The sequence below is a fragment of the Physella acuta genome, unplaced genomic scaffold, assembly GCF_028476545.2.
Source record: "Physella acuta isolate Inbredline_101_S28 unplaced genomic scaffold, ASM2847654v3 ptg000809l, whole genome shotgun sequence".
Lineage (NCBI taxonomy): Eukaryota > Metazoa > Mollusca > Gastropoda > Physidae > Physella > Physella acuta.
Genome location: NW_026732327.1, coordinates 146,627 through 167,795, shown reverse-complemented (window position 1 = coordinate 167,795; position 21,169 = coordinate 146,627). Strand labels below are relative to the sequence as shown.

The following is a 21,169-nucleotide window of genomic DNA, read 5'->3' as shown; positions in this document are numbered from 1 at the left end:
CGGTACAGCAGCTTTATTTGTTTAAGGTTAAAATATATAATTTTAAATGGTCATTTAGTCCACACTTCACACTCCTGGGGTAGAGTGGGGGGGGGGGGCGTTGGCTGAAGCCGGAAATAGAAGTTACAGGTAGGGAAAGTGGCGTGGTTAATGTTTCTTTCTGTAAGGTAAATATAATTTAAAAAACGTGATATTTAAAGATGGGGTAGGTCTGTGTACTATCATTTTAGGGGATGGGCTCTGTTTGTGACGGCGTGCGACAGTAAAGGTACGGTGAGGGGTGGGGGGGGGATGACACGTTTAGTAAAAAACTAAAACAGCAGGAAATTCTTGGAAATAGTAGTGACGTAAATACATACGCAATCTAATCTAAGTTCGTTCAATGTAAATCGATTTATTATAGGTCAGCCGATTATAAGGTTCACAGAATGTAAAGAATTTATTCAGTACCAAAGAGCTATCCAGGTATAACTTTTTAATTGCCAAGTCACATTTTCTGTTAACTTTGAAGGATTCTCAAAGTAAATTTTCTTACATTAGCTTCTCAAAAGACAAAATTATTGAACACGTCTTTTGTCTAATTCCCTAATAATGTTTAATCCCCACTCCCTATTTTGTGATGTAATAGGAGATGTCATATATATATATATATATATATATATATATATATATATATAAATATATATATATACATATATATATGTGTGTGTGTGTGTGTGTGCGTACGTGTATAATATATCAATGCCTTTTTTATACTCAGTGTGGCTCTGATTACGAAATAAAATTTTCTCCGGTATTTGAGGTGACTTATTATATCGGAACAATATCTCTATTGAATACCTTTGTCTAAATTAATTATACCCCAGCTCTACAGCAATTATCTCTCAAAATATAGTTCTATGCTATATGATAATCACTAATCGGCTGAGTCTGCATATCAGTGTGTGAGATAAACTTTACTTTTCGATCAGCGACCACAAAACTTGTTTCCTCGCACCTTTAAGCAAAAGATTGTGTAATGGTCAAAAGCGGATATCAGGTTTGTTCAAATCAAGTTCTTGTTTTAGTAGAAATATTCTGATCATGAAGACCTACTGCGTATGACTAAAATAAGACATCAACTAATAAAAATCAGGCACTGCTTAGAAAAGGGATGCCGGTTAAATTTTTTGAGACTCTTCGCGGTTAAGAAAAATAAATCTTCTTAAGTTTTACCCAGCAAATTATCATTGAGTCATTTTTTTTCGAACCTGGCGATTACGAAGAAACGGTTGCGGTTTCAGATTACGACAGAAGGTAATATACGTGGTTATTGTGTCAAAGTGCGTATCTACACTAGGTAATATACGTGGCGACACAGCGCTATTTTTACAGGGGACGTAGCTATGGAGGTTGATAAGAAAAAATAACAGTGTTCTGAATTTCATAAGTGCTATTATCACATACGGCTGGTAAGTTATAAACTGGTATTTAAATATATGAATTTTAAATGTATTTTTTGTATGTTTATGTTTATTTATACGTCAATATAATAATTGCAAAAATAAACATAATAAACAAAACATTTCATTTAAATAGATAGGTTTAATATGCGTATGATAAATATAAGTAAATGAATGAATAAAGAAAAGAAGTGAGAAAAAAAATGAACGATTCAACGAGTGAACGAATGAACTAACGAACAAATAAACGAATAAACTAGTGGACGGGTGAACAAATGAACAAATGAACGAACACAAGATTAAACGAAATAACAAACGAAAAATGAATGAACGAATTAATCAAAGAACGAACTAATTAACGAGTTAACCAACGAACCAATGTTTCTATTTCCTTCCTTGTATTGATTTATTTCTTTTTAACTTTAAACGCTGCAATTAGTTTTCATTTCAATATTTATGATACAAATGTTTAGACGGGCTTTTAATCTCAGAAACGTTTATTCTGTCTCCACTAGAACGTAAGCTACCATGTACAGTGGTGGACGAGGTCGGTCCATGGGACGGCCACAGCCTCAGACCCTGGGGCAGAGACCCACGGGCTACATTGGATACGGCAGACTTCAGGAGTGGGTGCGAGTGATTGACCGGCCCTCGGAGTTGTTAGTCTGGATGATGTCCAATGTTCCAGAGCTAAATACATTTTTGAATGGAAGTGTCATTAGACCTGACTGGATGAGATTATTTTTAATCTGTCTTGAGGCCGTGTTACAAGTACAAACGCATGAGAAGAATTTTGAGAAACTTTTAGAAGTTTTAGCCTCAACAAATTTTTTACATACAGCGGTAGTGAAAAAAAGCGAAGGGTTGACACCATTGTTAAGTATATCCAAGAGACGGCTCGAATAATTCCGTCTGTAGTCATGTCTTGCCATGATGTGTTAATTTTTATTATCAATAATTATAAAAATCTGGATTGTGACGTTCAGCTCTTGAACAATACAGTTAAGTGTTTTAACTCTGCCGAAAATGTAAAGTTAAAAAAAGAAAAAAGTCGTTTGAGAAAATGGAGGGACAGCGATGACCCACCGGATGACATCAGGGATTTGTCCATCTTCCCCACGATGAAAGACATGGAGAAAGATTTCCAACCTTTCCTGAGAGCCAACAAAGTCCGCAGCGCCTACCGAGACAAGGAACATTACTTCGATGTCATGTTTCGCCTGATGCGGGAAGATTTCATCCAACCGCTTCGAGAGGGCATCAACCGCTACAGATTGCAAGGCTCGGCAGACTTGGGGGATGACATGATCTTCTACGAAAACGTCCAGATTGTCGGCGTGGAAATTTTCAACGGCATTGAGCACATTCTTCTCTTGGATATGAACAGGCTGAAAACCATTCGATGGAACTCAGACCAGCGGTTGATTTTCGGAAGTCTTGTCTGCTTATCTAAAGACAACTTCAAGACTATTATATACGCCACCGTTTCACAGATGGACCGAGACGAATTGAAAAGGGGCGTCCTAAGGGTTCGGTTCCAGAACTGTCTTGAAGACGTGTATCAGTTCTCGACAGAGGACAGCCTAACCATGACAGAAAACCCCTCGTTTTTTGAGGCGTATCGCCATGTGCTGGAGGGCCTACAAGAAATGATGGAAACCTCCCTGCCCATGGAGAACTACCTTGTTCACTGTGACAACCAAATCGAGCTACCATCGTATGTGAACAATTCAACCACCTACGACTTGTCCTGTATTGTAAGAGATAGCGGATTACGACAAAGTCTATTGCGACAACAGAATATGTATCGAGTACTACAGGAAACCACTTGGTCTACTATGGACAGACTTTGTCTAAATACCCAGCAACGTAAAGCAGTACAAAATGCTTTAACTAAAGAATTGTCTTTGCTTCAAGGTCCTCCTGGAACTGGTAAAACGTATGTTGGCCTGAAGATAATGCAGATATTGTTTGCTAATTGTCACGTCGTTGTCAGAGGCGTTAGAAATGATAAGTTTGGTCCAATACTTGTCGTGTGTTATACTAACCACGCCCTAGATCAGTTTCTGGAAGAAATGTTGAAGTTCTGTCCCCGTGGTATAGTACGAGTTGGTGGGAAAATGGACTGCGTTGCTCTGAAGAAGTTTAATCTGAGTGAGCTGAGAAGGGAAAGCAGGGATTCCCTCAGCATGAGAAATTGTATCAGAGATTGTCACCGTGTGATGGACGCAATAGGCGCAGAGATTATGGACTTGGTGTTTAAGATGCAGAAATCTCAGCTTGTTATACAAGAAGAAAATGTGTTACGTCATTTTATGACTGCTGCACATCAGACACAAATGTTGGGCATGTCGACTACAAAAGGATTGTCGACATGGCTGAATGCTTCAAGCATTGACCTTGAGCAGCAAATCAAAAACGCAGCAGAAGCTCATTTGGTGAAGCTGTTCCTCGTTGAAGTTAACCCCCTGCCTGATACTAACTTAAACTTCCGGTCCAAAATTTCAACTCTAACTAAAAGGAAAGTTTACCATTACTGGTGCACAAAATATAAACAAACATTTGGGCCGCCTCCACAATTAAAAATGTTATCTGAAGATGTTTTAAAGTACTTAATTTCCTCTCAAGTTTTGGACTCACTAAACAGAATGAACCTAAGTATAAGACAGTGGCTGCTTGGAACCAGTACTAAAGATTTCCTTGATGCCATTGAGGAAATCCAAACTGAGAAAGTTAAAACAGATCTTAAGATGTTTGATGACGCGGACGAATACGCTAGAATCAGAGACCAGAGGGTGTTTGGTGACGAACAAGATGACGATCACGAAACTTCTGCGACAGAGAGCAGACACAGAAAGAGAGAAATGACAATCCTGCAGAGAGCCAAAGTGCTGGGAGTTGATGTGACAGTTGATGCTGCTGAAGACGGAACAGACCCAGCCAAAGAATGGCAGAAGGTTCAGAAGAAGTTGTCGTTTGGGCAAGTGGTCAAGAAGCTTAAAGCAACAAAGCCTATGTCAGAACGTGAAGAGAAGCAGGTGAACAACGTATGGCTACTGGACATTAACGACAGATATCGTCTGTACAAGCTTTGGATTGATAGGTATTTGAAAAGTTTGAATGGCAAAATCAAAAGTTTAGTTGAAGAGTATGACGAAGTTCTTGCCAGAAAAATGGAGGTAAGAAAAATGCAAGATGTTGATATTTTAGAACAAGCCCAGGTCATCGGAATGACGACCACGGGTGCGGCCAAGCACAGAAAGCTTTTACAGGCCGTTAAACCAAGAATTGTGGTTGTGGAGGAGGCAGCAGAAGTTCTTGAGGCCCACATCGTCACGGCTTTAAGCGAACACTGCCAGCATCTGATCCTTATTGGCGACCACAAGCAGCTGAGGCCGAAAACGGAAGTCTATCAACTGGCGAAACAATTCGGGTTGGAGATTTCGTTGTTTGAACGTCTCGTGAACAATGACGTCAGCTGTGTACAACTCACAGAGCAGCATCGCATGAGACCGGAAATCTCTAAGTACATGCTACACATTTACCCCAAACTGATAAACAGTGCATCGGTCAATAATAGAGAAAACGTGAAAGGGATGGTGAAAAATATCTTCTTCATCAAACACAACCGATCGGAGGGCACTGTTAAACACAGTAAAAGTAAACTGAACGAATACGAAGCAAATTATCTGTTACGGCTAGCAGAATACCTAATCTACCAAGGCTACACACCTGAGGAGATCACAATTCTAGCCACTTATGGCGGACAGGTGTCTCTCATCAAAGAGACGATGGTGAATAATTTCCCTGGAAACTCTCTCCAGAACATCCGCGTGTCAACAGTGGATAACTTCCAGGGTGAGCAGAACAAAATTATTCTCTTGTCTCTAGTGAGGAGCAACACACAGGAGAGTGTGGGCTTTTTGAGCACGGACAACAGGGTGTGTGTGGCTCTGTCCAGGGCGCAATACGGCATGTACGTCATTGGGAACATCGACCTGTTGGCACGGCACAGCGAGCTGTGGGCCAAGGTGAAGCGAACAGCAGAAGGTTGTGGGGAGACAGGCGAGATTCTACAGCTCAGGTGTCACAGGCACCGGCGGATGACGGAGATCAAGGACGTCAAGGATTTCTCTACTGCTAAAACTGGAGGCTGTGGGGAAGCGTGTGGTGCGAATCTGCTGTGTGGTCACGTGTGTCCATATTTATGTCATGTATTAAGTCACACGAAAGTCCCGTGTACACAGCCGTGCTTGAAAAAATGCTCACGTAATCACCCATGTAGATACAAGTGTGACCAGACGTGTCCGAAATGTGTGGTTGTCTTTGAACACCAGCTGTCGTGTGGTCATGTCGCAAGTATCCCCTGCCACGACGAAGCAACTTTCTCCATTGATAAACACACCTGTATGGAGCCTTGCAGACTGAAGTGTCAAAGAGGTCACCCCTGCTTGGCCAGATGCCGGGAAAAATGTCCACCCTGTCCTGAGACACTTCAGTGTGGACACAAGTGTGACGTCACACCCAGGAGATTCAGCACAGGATTAGCTCCAAGCTGTACTCAGCCTTGCCGGAAAGTTTGTAAACGTGGGCACAAATGCCCAGCTAAATGCCACGAAATATGCCCTTCTGTGTGCCAGAACAAGTTGCCTTGCGGTCACGAATGCGACTTAGAATTTAAAACTGAGAACATTGGGAAAGTTGCTAAAGTTGTTTGCAGTAAACCATGCCTGAAGAAATGCCGAAATAATCACAGATGCCCCGGAAGTTGCTCTGATGTATGCCCACCTTGCACTAAGCTAGTGGAATACCACTATCCCTGCAATCATATACTGAAGCTGCCCTGCAATGAGAATGAGGTCTCAGAAATTGGCAGATGTCAAAAGGTGTGTGAGAGGACATGCGCAAGGGGACATAAATGTGGACAGTCTCACCATCTCAGTTGTCCACCTTGTCAACAACGGATGAAGCACCTTGGACTCTGTGAGCACTGGATAAGGTTTCAGTGTCACCAAAACAAGCTGGAGGTGGAGTGCAGTGAATGTAAATTGATGGACGATTTAGTAAGAAAATACTCAGGCCTCAATGTGACCAAGTAATTCGACACCTATTGCTCAACTAACGTGTTCGATATTGATTGCGTTGAGATTTTATGTAGTTTTTTACTTTCTCGTATATACAAAGTATAGAGAAAGTTATGTTATCGTGCACAAAAATAACATGAAATTTTGACAGTTTTCACCGTTTTACTCCTCAGTCCTTCATCACATCCGGAGTATAGAGGACTAATTTTAATCAGGCAAAAATTATAAATACAAATATATAAACATTTTGGCGTCTTATGCTTTATCGAGTCGTAAAAACTGGACTTTGCAATTCTGTCCGTATGTCTGTGTGTCTGTCTGTGTGAAAACACGATAACTTGAGTACCGTTACAGCTAGGTTGATGAAATTTCATATATAAGTATTTTATTAAAATCGTAGATCCTGATTAACTTTTGAGCGATTTCCGATAACCGAAAGTGGTACTTTTTCTACTTTGAATTTTTCAAAAGCCTATAACTTGAGTACTATTTCAGATAGATGAATGAAATTTCACATGTAAGTAAAAGATCTAATTCTCTACCTTCTGTCAAATTTTAAGTAATTTCCGTTGATTGAAAGTATTAATTTACGCTATTTCCGATTTCTCAAAAAACTAATGTAAGTTTATAAAGCAATATTCCGCACTATTATGCACGTTTTATTTGGCGTTCACATGTGTGCAATTCTTTTTTCTACGAGATTTTATTCTACTTTAAAAAGTTTAAGTATTTAAAATGGATTAAAATTCATGTCTATATCCCGAGTTCCCCTGTTTTTTTATAAAAGAATATTCGAGAAAGTTTAGGGGAGATCGCTCCCGGTTTATTTTTCTTGTGTACGCATTTTTTTCTACTCCTATTTTAAGTAATTCGTAGATTTTTTTAAAAAATAAAGCTATTTAATTAGTTTTCAGTTACAAATAGTAAAATGTAATTGTTAATGTTTTCAGTTGGCACTGATTATATTGCTGAACATGTGGGTGGGCCAAGATTATAGGGCTGACAATTTAGTTGGGCAATGATTATATGATTATAGGGCTGAAAATGTATTTTGGCCAGGATTATTAGGGCTGACAGCGCAAGGACTGTATGGCTGACAATCTAGCTGATGGGAGATAAACATGTTAATAAAGATAACTAGACGCTTGTTGTTCAAATTATGTTGTCTTTACAATTCCTAGAGAAATAACGGACGTCAACAAGAAGCCGATTAAATGTGATTGTCTTGGGAGTTAGGATGTCAATGTATATTGCAAATATTTTTTCGACAGTGTGTCGATTCAATGAAAAACAAACAAAAATGTACCATTTTTTATTGAACCTTAAACATAGACTTCATATTCTACATTTTGCAATGTCTAAATAAAGTGTGTTTTTTCTACAAACGACAATCTTTTTTATGCACAAAATGTAAGAAAATTAAATTAAATTTTCTTCAAGTATTATCCGCACTAGATAAGAAACGGAAACGCTAAAAGTAAGACAAAAAAATAGAACTGAAACTTGGTGGTCAAAGAAAACTAATTGCATCCTTTAATGATTTTTTAACGATTCTTGTAAAACACTGTCAGACAACAACCAATGTAGTTTGAACCATACCATGTTGACAGCTGCTGTACGGTTAGGCATTGTTCTTTTTATGCATTCCCTCCTTCCCTGGTGCATTACATCACCTGGTAGTAAGGTCAGATGCCGGACTCGATATAGTTAGATCCCAGCTCCGAGAAATTGTGGGCATAATCATGCGCCCAATTTGAGTAAAAATCTTATTACTATTACCACAATTTTAATTGCTAACTAGACTACCCGTCATCCCTTGGATAACTGTGGGTTTCGGGGGTCATCCATAAAAAACATCACGTCTGTCACTTATCGTCACAAAAAACCAGACCCCACATTCAAATAGACGTCACACCTCAGACGTTTTCGTCTTTTAAAAAACATCGGGAGGTGAGAGGTGGAGGGCTCCGCCCCCCTCCCCCTCCCCCCATGAAGAAAGTCTACCGCCCCCCCCCCCCCCGGAGAAAAAAGTCTGGAAGAAACACTGACACCAACATATGCTGAGCATAGGTCTGACCACATTACCCCTTCATATGCTGGCGTCACAGGTGAACTCTATACCTACCCATCTCTACTTCGCCTGCCCAGTGTCCCGCCAAGTCTCAGACAACATCTCTTTATCGTTTACAAAAAGATTCCGGCCGAGCATGGCTCTGACCACACTATCCCTTCATATGCCAAGAACACAGAAACAGGTGAACTTTACTTCACCTGCACCGTGTCCTGCCAAGTCGCGAGAGACAACTCTATCATTCACATCTAAAAAAAATTACAAAAAAAAAATTAATATTTACAAGATGTGTTTGGAACGGATAGCGATTACACTATAAACTCACGTATCTGGAAAGTTACAATTATAAGCAAATTTAGCGGTATAGAATCCTTCTAAGAAACTTAAGTTACGCAAATAGGCCCTAGATCGAGCATTTCAAATTTAATATTATCCCAAATTAATTAGCCTATTCCATAGCTAAACAAACAAAGATTTATATAAAGTAATTAAGGCCTGAAATAGTTTAGTATATAGATTCTAGGTTCTAGATGTAGAATTTACGTTGAGTCTAGACTCTACATCTAGAATCTAGATTAGATCTAAATTTTAGATAGATCTAGATCTAGATTTTAGTTCTAGATTCTAGATCTAGAAATCTAGAACCTAGAATTGACCTAGATAGATAAAAAATAAATTGGACCTACATCTAGATATATACAGTCTCGAATAAGATGATCATTGAAGCTAAACAAACATTTATATAAAATAATTAAGGCCTGAAATAGATTCTAGATGTAGAATTTACATAAGTCTAGTGACCTGAATCTAGATCTAGACTTCTAGATCCCGATCTAGATCTAGATATCTAGATTCATAACTTTTTCTTCCTTCGACAGCTGATCTGTAGATCTAGAGAAATTTATTGTTAAACTAAATGAAAAAGTCAGTTGAAAATTGATATAAGTGTTGGAACGTAATAAATACAGCATACGGACGTATTGTTAAAGTTATAGCCGACGGAAAATTAGCTTTAGAACGCGTTAAACATTGGAATGGGAATACAATCTTCTTCGATAGAAGCCGCTATTTATTATACTAAAAAGTAAACAAATCATGTGACGTCACTATTCACTTAAAGTAAAGTCGTTTTTCTAAACTTTTAAAATTAATGTGGTTAATCTACCAATGAATAAATCAATAAATTAATTAACGTCTTTAAATAAATTTGTGATTAACAGTCTGTCTGAAAACAAAAATTGTTCTCTACCTACATACTATTTTACAGCTCTCCACATAGAGCAGATTCTCTCCAGTAGTCAATCAGACAAACAAAAAAAAAAAAAAAAATATATTCAAACATGTAAACAAACTTGAGTTTTAGTAGTATAGAGATGGGAAATTATCCATGATTTCTTATAATGCTATGATATATAAGAATTACCTCCCGTGGATCACAAACTGAACTTCGCTAGGATTCAGTAAAAGTAAAATATAACGCATCATTGGATCTAGATTCTAGATCTAGATCTCTAGACCTATTTCTGTTGCTAGATCTAGATCTAGATATAGATCTAGTTATAATCTGTTTTTCTGTAGAACAATCGTAATTTTTATTCATCATCACATTTTTTAAAAATCTAGATCTAGATTTAGGATGCTATTCTTAGTATTAAGTATTAAGCTCGATCTAGATCTAGACTCTATTATAATTCTTTATTACTACTTTAAGAAATTTTTATAGTTAATTTTTTTTTTTTTAAATCTAGTCTATAGTATAGGCCTAGTGAATGAATAGTGAGACGTGTCGTAGATCTAAATCTAGGCCTAGCCTAAAATTTCTAAAAATAACTATTTTTACGGCCAAATAAAATTTAATAGACACTAATAAACTAATAGATCTAGAATCTACTAATAGTTAATACAATAGAATATATAGAATCTAGTGTCTAGTAGAGATCTAAAACTAGATTACGTAGAATCTAGATATAATATTATAATAATTATATCCTAGATTTCTAACTCTCTCTCTGGAGTCTGGAGTGTTTAGAGAGCTAGAATCCAGATCTAGACATAAAGAAAAAACAATAAAGATATAAAAATAATTAAATATCTTATGATTTTTAATAGGCCTAATAACTAATTAATGATTAATTAAGGCCTAGAGCTTATTGATTATATTTTATAATATTAGTCTATAATAAATAGGCCTAATATTTAAATAAATATAGATCCAGGCCTAATAATTTTAATATAAGTCCTAGGCCTATATTTTAAACTAAATATTTAATATAAACCTACCTAGGCCTAATATAATAAATTAATGACTCATTATTACTTATTGTTTCTTATTCAGTAATCTAGATAAAGGTTATAGTTTATAATATAGACACTAGCATAAACACTATTATATATATATTATACTTTATACACACACAATATATAGGCCTATATATTTGTATAATTTTATATATATATATATATATATATATATATATATATATATATATAATTATATAATTATATATATATATATATATATATATATATATATATATATATATATATATATATATATATATATATATGCAGGTATGCCAAGGTTATAGGGCTGACAATGTAGGTAACGTAGGTAACTAATAGTAACTATGCCATAGTACTGTGTGGTCTAAGGAAGAACTTACAACTACTAACCCAGAGTTCTTAAGTTTGAATCCAAGCCTAAGTCTGTAGGATATATCTGAGTTCACACAGCTCTGATGGGTACCTGACTCATGTTAGGGAAGTAAAGACGGCTGGACATAGTGCTAACCACACTATCCCCTTGTATGCCATTCAAGGTCATTAAAAAGATGAACTCTTCATCTGCCCCTATGTGTCTTAGGCACGAACAGGAAAAGGTGATGATGTATATATATATATATATATATATATATATATATATATATATATATATATATATATATATATATATATATAATAGTTTGGTCAATTTGAATTTTTAATATCTGACAAATTTTTAATGGTAGGCCATCACCTATTTTCCTAAATTTAATGTCTTTATTTTATGTTAATTAATCCAATAATAACATGAAAACCATTATTTTAGTCAAGATCACAAAACTTCCTACCCTAATGCTTATAAATAATTATTGATTTATTTTGTACAGTTAGATCTTACTTAAAAATCAGGTACTGGTTAGAATAACACATACATCTGCTTGTTAAGATCTAGCACTTATCACATAAACATAATCATTATTATTTAGATTCATATCTTATTAGTGATTGTATCTAGACTGATTTTTATTAACATTTATGATAATTTTTTAAAATTTCTGTTTTGCTTGGATCACTGTGCTAACTCTTTAAACCAGTGTACCAGCAAAAAATACACCTCAACACTCAACTGTATTTCCCTATCATTGAAGTAATTTTGATAATCTTTTCACTTCAGCCCAAATGATGGCGATTTGGTCAACTATAAAAAACCTGATGTATGGGTTGCTAGTCAGATCAAGATTAATGTATTACATACTTCCTCGACTGCTCCCTATTTTAGCAAAACACTTTATTGATCTTACAAAGCTAGGGAATCATTATGTCACCGATGAATCAGGTCACAAAATAAAAGTGACCCAATGTAATGGACAAATCTACCCAGTCGTTGATGTCAGCAAAGTGTTATCTATACCACACATAACTATCAGAAAAGACGATGTATTATTGTGTAGTTATCCAAAATCCGGGTGCCATTGGGTTTACGAGATCCTCCACATGATGTTAAACAAGCACCTGCGTCTTACTTGCTCTGGAAAAGAATTTGAAGGTGGAATTGATGTCATGCCTGATATTTTACTTGATTCTCTCCCTTCTCCAAGGGTGCTGAACTCACATTTATGCTACCCTGAGTTGCCTGTTGGGATTAAAGAACATAAAACAAAAATAATACTTTTAGTCAGAAACCCAAAAGATACAGTTGTTTCTTTTTATAATCACCACATCAGTCAGAAAGGAATAACAGGATATGATGGGAATTTCTGTGACTACTTTAAACTATTTATGGATGGCAAGCTGGAGTTTGGTGGTTATTTTGATTACATCCTAGAGTGGGATTCTGTCATGAGAAGCCAGTGTAACAATGCCATACACTTGTTAACATATGAAAACCTCAAAGATAACCCAGTAGAGACAATTCAGCAGGTTGCCAGATTTCTGAACATAGAACTGACAGATTCTTTTGCAGTTCAAATTCTGGAGTCATGCCAGTTTGACAAAATGAAAGTGCAAAGAGAAAAACAGAATAATGAGCTAGTCCAATTTTATCGCAAAGGTAACTAAGCAATTCAAATTCATAATAGATATTCAGAATTTTGTAACAAGTCAAAAGGTAGACGTATATTTCTATGGAGAAGCATAAGAACATATAGTTACACTCTGCCTATACTCCCACTTCCCTTACCAGCATCTCTCACTACTGATTCTCTATTTGATGTGTGAATGATTATCTGTTAGTTTTGATAATAGTAAAAAAAAAATTCTAGGCCTATTTATAAAAATGTATTAATTTGTATTTTGACTTTTTAATTTACTTTTGATAATTTGACACACACCAGTCAATTAAGTAAAAATATAAAGCCAAACTTTGTTTTAGAGATTGACCTCAGCTTTTTTTATAATTTGAGCAGGAGTTAAAGGTGACTGGAGAAACTGGCTGACAGATGAACAAAGTAGATCCATAGACAACATGTGGAAAGAGAGAATGTTGCATTGTTTTTACCAGCCCCAGTATTGAAACATTTGTTGTAACTTTATTATTCTCATTTTAAAATATGACTGTGATTCATGTAAGTTTATTAAATAAAAATATATTACCAGTCATTGAACATGATTAATTACATTTAATTTTTTATTTGAGTTTGAAAAAACTTAACATTGTAAATATGTGGATTTTGCGTAAATTAGTATAAAAATCATATTTATTGCTTATACATTTATGTTATATTTTTTAAAATGTTATAATGCTTACATATATAAAAAAGCTTTATTATCATTGTTAGGCCTTTTTTTCTGCATTATTCTTGTATTTTCTTCTACCAGTTAATACTTGTACAAGATTACACTTGTTCCTGATTGTTCTTGTTTAAAAAATTATTCCCATTAGCTATGAGTAAAAAAGTAAAGTTTCCCTTTCAAACCTGACAGTCTATGGGCAAGTGAAGTAGAGTTCACTTGTTTCTGTGACCTTGGCATATGAAGAGATAGTGTGGTCAGCACTATGCCCAGTCGCCTTTACTTTCCCTAATGTGAGTTAGGTACCCATCAGAGTTGGGTTGACTCAGGGACGGTCTACTGACTTGAACCCGGATTTGAACTCGAAACTTACGGGTTAGCAGTCCAGCTCTCTACTGCTAGACCACTCCGTCCTTAGCTAAGAGTGCCTGGGTGATTTATTTTTTTTTTGCAAGGTGGCCCTCATATATTAAAATCATTATTCTAAACACACTGTGATTGTTAATCATAATATATTAAAATCATTATTCTAAACACACTGTGATTGTTCATCATCTAATCATCAACTTGTCCATCTTAAACTCAGATGTATAGAAACAAGTTTAGGGATTTAATATTGTGGCTTATAATCACGTTAACATACTTTTAAGTAAATTGTAAGGTAGAGTATATTACCTCCTCAACTAAGGTAACTAACTCGTGTCGCTCCGTAACTTCTGTAATTTAATTGATTATACCCCTTTAATGTTGACAGCATTAATTTTCACTGCTGGTGTACAGAATTTATCATATTTATGTCGGTCTGTTTCTGTGTATTCGTTCAGTTCATCGTGAATAAAGTTATCATAATAAAAATCTATTTTTTTTTAGTTGTGTTGTTTAGTGTTGTAAATTTTCTGTAAATGTCAGGCTTTATTTTATTCTCACAAGAAAAAACTTTGGAAGATGTGTTTGTTAGTCTACTTCGACTAGATCTAGTTAGTAAGAGTTCGGCAGACTATCAATAGTACAACCTAGATTTAGATCTAGTCTAGTAATTAGTAAATCGGTCTAGAACTAGAATAGAATTGGATCTGTATATTATATATATATATAGATGTCTAGATCTCATTCCGTTTCTCAGAGAATAAAAAACACTCAATTGAACTCTCGCTTTATTGTTCTGCCGTGTGTATTTATTAAAGCCGATTTTTAAAACTTGTTTTTCCTTAATTTGTAAATAATTGATATTAAGACGGAGATTCGTTATAATCGATCTAAAAAAATTATCGCCCGAAGGGTGGAATTGAACCACTCCGACGTCAGTCGGCTACAGGTTTGAAGCCTGCACCCCAGACCACTGAGGCTCATCCGGGCATTCAACTTCCGTTGCTAAACGTATTTCAATGCTTCTGTACATGAACCAAAATTTTATGGGTTTTATCCTATGAAATGTTCTAAAATAATTTCCCTCAAAAATATTTATTTTTACAAACTTTTAATTATTTTTCATGATTAAAAATGAAACAATTTTTTTATATTTTATAATGAAATATTATAATGAATTTTATCATGTTTGATATAATACTTTTAAATTAACCTAATTTTATTTTTTCTATCCCATAATCTAAAGGGGATGCATTTTAAAATAGTATCTTATCCAGAGTTTCTTCCCATACGAGACTGACTAAATTTTAATGCTTTACCAAGAAAATGTTATTAAAAATTTCGTTATCTATATCTTCGTTTTCTTTAAATTATTAAATAATATTAAATAATCCCCTGTACATTTTAAACCACAGTTGTTTTAGTGTGAAATTGAAGTATTTCGCAAATGCGACAAAATTCATAGGAAAATAGTTATCCTGTGAAATTTTGTTATAGTATTTATTTCAACAGGTTTATGTATATGGTGTGAAAATATGAGGGGCGGTGGTCTAGGGAATTCTCACCTTCAAAGCTGGACTAGACTTTATAAGGGGTCGTCCATAAATGACGTCACACTCGTATGGGGGAGGGGGTTAGTAATTTTGTGACGGTGTGTGATGAGGGGGAAAGGGGGGGGGGGGGTTCAGATGGTGGGACATCACATTTTTGCATTAGCAAAAAGTAATGTTAGAAAACGAATTTTAGCCGTTATTTCACGTTTTAGAAAACAGTTTTAATACATTGTAATAGGAATTGATTAAAATACTCTATGTTGAGAGAGTTCAGACAAGATTTTGAAAAAAATATCAATGTTTTTACAAAAATTCATCTGCAATTTTGAGGGGGGGGGGGGGTGGGGTTGTAGGCTGGGGTGTGACGTCATTTTAGGGGTGGGTTCTGGCTTTTTGTGACGATGTGTGACGGAGGGGAAGGGGGGAGGTAAAAATCGTCAAAAAAGCCTGACGTAGTTTATGGATGACCCCTAAGCTATGTAAGCACCTGGTCATTCAGGGGGAGGGAAAAATAACTTTTCTCTAAAATAGAGTTCGGTGGGGTTTTTTTTTCATGTACCAACCCCCCCCCCCCCCCACTCACACACACAAGCACGCCACCCACTTCCCCCCCCCCCCCCCATCTAAATAGCATAACCTACTTAATATTCTGTTGTAAATATTGCTAAAGATTATGTGCTTAAAAATCAGTGTAAAATTAAAGTGAAAATTAGTTATATGCACACAAGTTTGAAACCCAAAAAAAAATATTTCTCACTTTAATGCTTTAGTGTTGTGGGCCAAGTGCAGCTCATTCTGGTGAACTTACAACTAGTCAGAGGCGTCGCAAGGTGGGGGCGGGGGGTGCGGACCGCACCTGGTGACACCATTTAGAGGGGTGACACCATGACAAAAAAATTGCAAGATATATAGCATATTTTTTTTGCCATTTCAATGAATGGTTGATTACAGAGCCGGCGTTAGGGGGTGGCGAACGGGGCGGTCGCCATAGGCCCCGCGCTTGAAGGGACCCCGCGCTTCAGCAATGTCATTGTTATCTGAATTAGTTCGTAAACTTAAAAAAATTGTTGCTGAATTCAATTGGGGAAAACTAAATGGTCGAATGCCGACGTTGTTGATTGTTATAACTGAGGCCACGGTTGATGTTGGTGAGTCCCACCTGAACTGGGACAGGCCGTAATTCGATACAAAAATAGTGTCACACCTACCCTTTGTGTAGGGTACGGTCGCCTGGCATTTGACCTGAGCTGACTGGAGATGGCGGTCGAGAATTAGCCCACGACGTAAAGAGATACCCTATTGTATGCGGACCGATGAAGACGTCCTTTTAGTGAGCAGACGGGATGTCTGTAGTAGACAGTTAGTGACCTAATGAACTCTAGTCCTGACTTTCTTGTTGTAGATGTCGTATAATGTCGTATATGTACAGTGTTTCTTCCAGACTTTTTTCTCAGGGGGGTGGGGAGGGGCACTTGAAATTTTCGGGGGGGGGGCGGTAGACTTTCTTCGGGGGGGGGGGGCGGACACTGTTAAAAGTATATATTTTCTCTATAAATTATATAAATTTTATTTCCCCGAAGAGATGCCTGGAAGAAACTCTATATGTAGGCCTACTTGTCTTGGTATAACAAAATTAACATTCAGTTGCGTGCAGAGGGGTGGGAGGAGGGCGACGAGGAGAGGGGGGGCTTAGGATCTATATCAGGCGGCATTAAACAGAGTGATTTATTATTTTTTGGAAGAAAGTTAAAACTGATGTTATGTTGTTTCACCTTAAGGATTCACCCGTTCAATAATTAAGACAATAATGATTTTGGTTTTAAAATATTGTATGAATTCTAAACAAATTTTGAGGTCTATACTGTGTTGATACATAAGGCCGAGTTAGCTGTATTGTAAACTTTATTTTCCTAATTATTCGGCACGTGATTAAATTTTCTTAAGTGATTTAGTATGAATTACATAACTGTCAAAAGTGATTTAATATCTTAGCAAAGGAAAAAAAACTACGAACATTGGGTCAATACATGGGAGAGATAAAAATCTGTTATTATAGTGGAAAGTTTGGCATTAGCTTATAAACTCCAAAGCATTTGTGTTATTATGTGTACATCACATTATACAGGCCTTTATATATATATATATATATATATATATATATATATATATATATATATATATATATATATATATATATATATATATATAATGGAAAGGCCCCGCGCGGATGGTTGGCTCTAGGCCCCGCGTATTCCTAACGCCGGCTCTGGTTGATTAGATTTAAAAATGTATTTTAAATACATAATAACGATCACGAAGGGGGGGGGTGACACCATGATGTAACTTGTAACTTTAGAGAAAACAATACTACACCCTAACCCTAACCGATTATAGATAAACATCATTAGATTAAATGTGAACACTTTAAAGCTTTTACCGGGGGGGGGGGGGGGTGAAAACAACTGCGTGACACCATGAGGTGCCGCACCGGGTGACACCCGACTTAGCGACGCCACTGTAGTTAGTGTTGTTGACTGCAGTGAATAAAGTTTATTCTGTTTTAGAGTATCGCTAAAAGATTAAATTTTAAAAAAAAATGTTAAATTTTAATGTTTAGCTAGAAATTCTATATTAATTTGGTATTTTAATAATCATTCCAATTTTCGTTTCTTTTGGATTTCACCCACCTAATTGTATAAATAATCGACGAAAACCGAGGTTTCACAGAAGTTACAAACCGAAACATTTAACATGAAAATATAGAAATCTAGTATTTTTAACAATTGTTTAGAGTCTAGATCTGTATATTAAATTATATTTGGCAATATTTCGAAATTTTATCTGGTTGTAGCTGTTCCCAATACAAACACAACTGCGTGACTTTTAATAAGAAAGTTAAAGCACACAAAAAAGTGTTGAAACTAACTACACTAATTATACATTAATTGCCATATTCAGATCTTAATAGATCTAGATATCTAGATCTCACTGTTCTATACCTGATTATCAATAAATCAGTGTTTAAAGCTTAAAGTATTATAAGAGAAAGTGAAGTTTAGGAGCAGTCTGTATCTCCATCATCTGACAGTCTTGACACTGACAGCTGTACGTCTACTGTATTGTAACTATTGTTACATTGTAGACTGTAGAATCATTCAGATAGAATTATCCGGTAGTCAAGAAATACAAACTTGTTACAAGACCTAAGCAACAACGTAGTCAAAAGTGAAGCCCACACAACAGTCAGACTTTCACACATTCATTGTCATTCTTATTCATCATCATTGCATACTCCTCTGTTGTGTCTAGCCAAAGTTAAGTAAAAATTTTAATTTAGTCTTGTCACTTATTAATATTAATTAGGCCTATTATTCGCCTATTATTTTAAAAGAATTTTTATAATAATATTATTATTTATGGAACTTTCATCGGCTTAGGCGCCTATCTTTATTATTATTATTTTATTTGCCCTCGAGGTCCCTGAAGTGAGAAGCAAATATCAAATAGCTGTAGCAGAGTAGCTACACCTCTCTACCAGAATTAGTTAGTGTCACTAACTAGTCATTAGACTCACTAGTGTTTTGGTTTTAGTTATTTACTATTTAGGGCAACTCTTTATTTGAGCCCACTTACTGAGTATTATAATATTATTATAATTTAATAGTACTTTTAAATTGAAATAAAATACGATAATACTTCAATCTAAACTGTTCATACTTACTAAATCTATTTAATAAGATGTAGATCGATTAAGTTCGGATTTAGTTCTAAGACTTATACTTATTGCTTTATTTTTATTTAAACTTTTAGTAATTTAGTTTGAAAGTAAATAACTGTAGTATATTGAAAATGGAAGAATTTGGGTCTTTTCCTGATGAGCCCAACCACTAATGGAAAAAGTGCATGCAGGAAAAGTTAAGCCCCCCCCCCCCCCCTCCCTATTTTAGCAAGCTCCAATTTAATGCACAAACGCAGCCTTGAGGCTTATGGTTCAGGTTAAAGGTACCAAACTACAGACCTCTTCATGCAAATTTTTAATGACGTCCCAATTTCACCCTCTGCATTAAAAGGGAACAAATTTTGTAATATCCTTTTTTTATAATCTTTTTTTGGGTGGCGGGGTTAACTTTTTGGCAGGATTTATCTGGAATAAGATTCAAGAGTTTTACCCCTGACCATTTAATTTTAAAAGCATGTTAAAAATTATAAACAATTTCAAAATGCACCTTCTTTGCACCCCCTTCCACCTTTATTCCTCATCCTAGTTATGCCTTTGAGACATGGTCGTTTCAGCAATTTCAGCAGAAATTTTTAATAGAATTGTTAATAAAATTTAGAAAAGACTGTGGAATTTAGGCGCGGCTTTAAAACATCAATTAATACTATATGCATTTCCATCTTCTTCTTCTTTCCATCTTCTTTAATTTTTACTTTCTCGTGTATACGAAGTATAGAGAAAGTATTGTAATCGTGCAAAAAAATCTCTTGAAATTTTAACAATTTTCACCGTATTACACCTCAGTCCTTCATCGCATCCAAAGTATAGAGGACTTATTATAATCGGGCAAAAATTATCAATCCAGATTTATCAAAATCAAGAGGTTTTATGCGTAATCCATTCTGAAAAACTGGGCTTTGCAATTCTGTCTGTCTGTCTGTGTGTGTGTGTGTCTGTGTATAAACACGATTACTTGAGTACCGTTACAGCTAGGTTGATGAAATTTCATATATAAGTATTTTATCAAAATCGTAGATCCGTATCAACTATTGAGCGATTTCCGATAACCGGAAGTGGTACTTTTCCTACTATGAATTTTTCAAAAGCGTATAACTTGAGTACTATTTCAGATAGATAAATGAGTAAAAGATCTAATTTTCTACCTTCTGTTAAATTTTGAGTAATTTACGTTGACCGGAAGTAATAATTTACGCTACTTCCGATTTCTCAAAAAACTAATGTAAATTTTTAAAGTACTAATAATATTGCGCACTATTATGCACTTTTTTATTTGGCGTTCACTTGGTGTGCAATGCTTTTGTCTACAAGATTTTATTCTATTTTTAAAACTTTAAGTATTTAAAATGGATTAAAAATCATGTCTTTAGCCTGAGTTCCCATCCCCTGTTGTTTTATATAAGAATATTCGAGAAAGTTTAGGGGAGATCACTCCCGGTTTATTATGTATAATAATTCTCTACATGTTATTGTCAATGTTTCCAAACAAAAAAACATAGATCTAATTGGTTCTGAGGAAATAGAGAGCAAATAGCTGGGACTATTAGGGAAAATAGCGTAGAAACCGATAAAATAATTTTTACAATTTTATTTGATTCACAAATAAAAATGAAATCGCTATTTAAAGTGTAGTCTACTTTAAAATTTTAGGCATAGATTGCTTTAGATATTTTCCTATTTGGTTGGTTGGTGTTTTAGTTTTATCTCCAGTTGTTTTTTTTTAAATCACCCACTCATCATCATATTATCAAGCATAGTTTCTGAACTCAAAGCCTCTTCAATCTAGATGATGTCTGGTACTCATTAGCAAATTATAACTGGAGTAACAGAGATATTCTAATAATGCCAATATTCTATAGCTTGCTATGACTAATCCTAAGCACAAAAATTAAATTCACTGGTAGACCCCACAAGATTAGTCTTAT

General features: G+C 35.5%; 2 protein-coding genes and 1 non-coding gene across 3 annotated transcripts; 2 read left to right on the top strand and 1 right to left on the bottom strand.

The window, feature by feature from the left end:
* The first annotated feature begins 1,966 nt into the window (after window positions 1-1,966).
* On the top strand, window positions 1,967-6,541 carry LOC131951367 (NFX1-type zinc finger-containing protein 1-like). Its single transcript, XM_059313753.1, has 2 exons — window positions 1,967-2,221; window positions 2,284-6,541. The coding sequence occupies exons 1-2, from the start codon at window positions 1,971-1,973 to the stop codon at window positions 6,539-6,541; spliced, it is 4,509 nt and encodes a 1,502-aa protein (XP_059169736.1). The 5' UTR covers window positions 1,967-1,970.
* A 5,335-nt stretch (window positions 6,542-11,876) lies between these two features.
* On the top strand, window positions 11,877-13,462 carry LOC131951374 (sulfotransferase 6B1-like). The gene is made up of 2 exons (XM_059313762.1): window positions 11,877-12,909; window positions 13,265-13,462. The coding sequence occupies exons 1-2, from the start codon at window positions 12,039-12,041 to the stop codon at window positions 13,369-13,371; spliced, it is 978 nt and encodes a 325-aa protein (XP_059169745.1). The 5' UTR covers window positions 11,877-12,038; the 3' UTR covers window positions 13,372-13,462.
* A 1,396-nt stretch (window positions 13,463-14,858) lies between these two features.
* Trnastop-uca (transfer RNA opal suppressor (anticodon UCA)) lies at window positions 14,859-14,945 on the bottom strand. Its single transcript has one exon. It is a non-coding gene; the product is annotated as a tRNA-Sec (tRNA).
* Window positions 14,946-21,169: the final 6,224 nt, after the last annotated feature.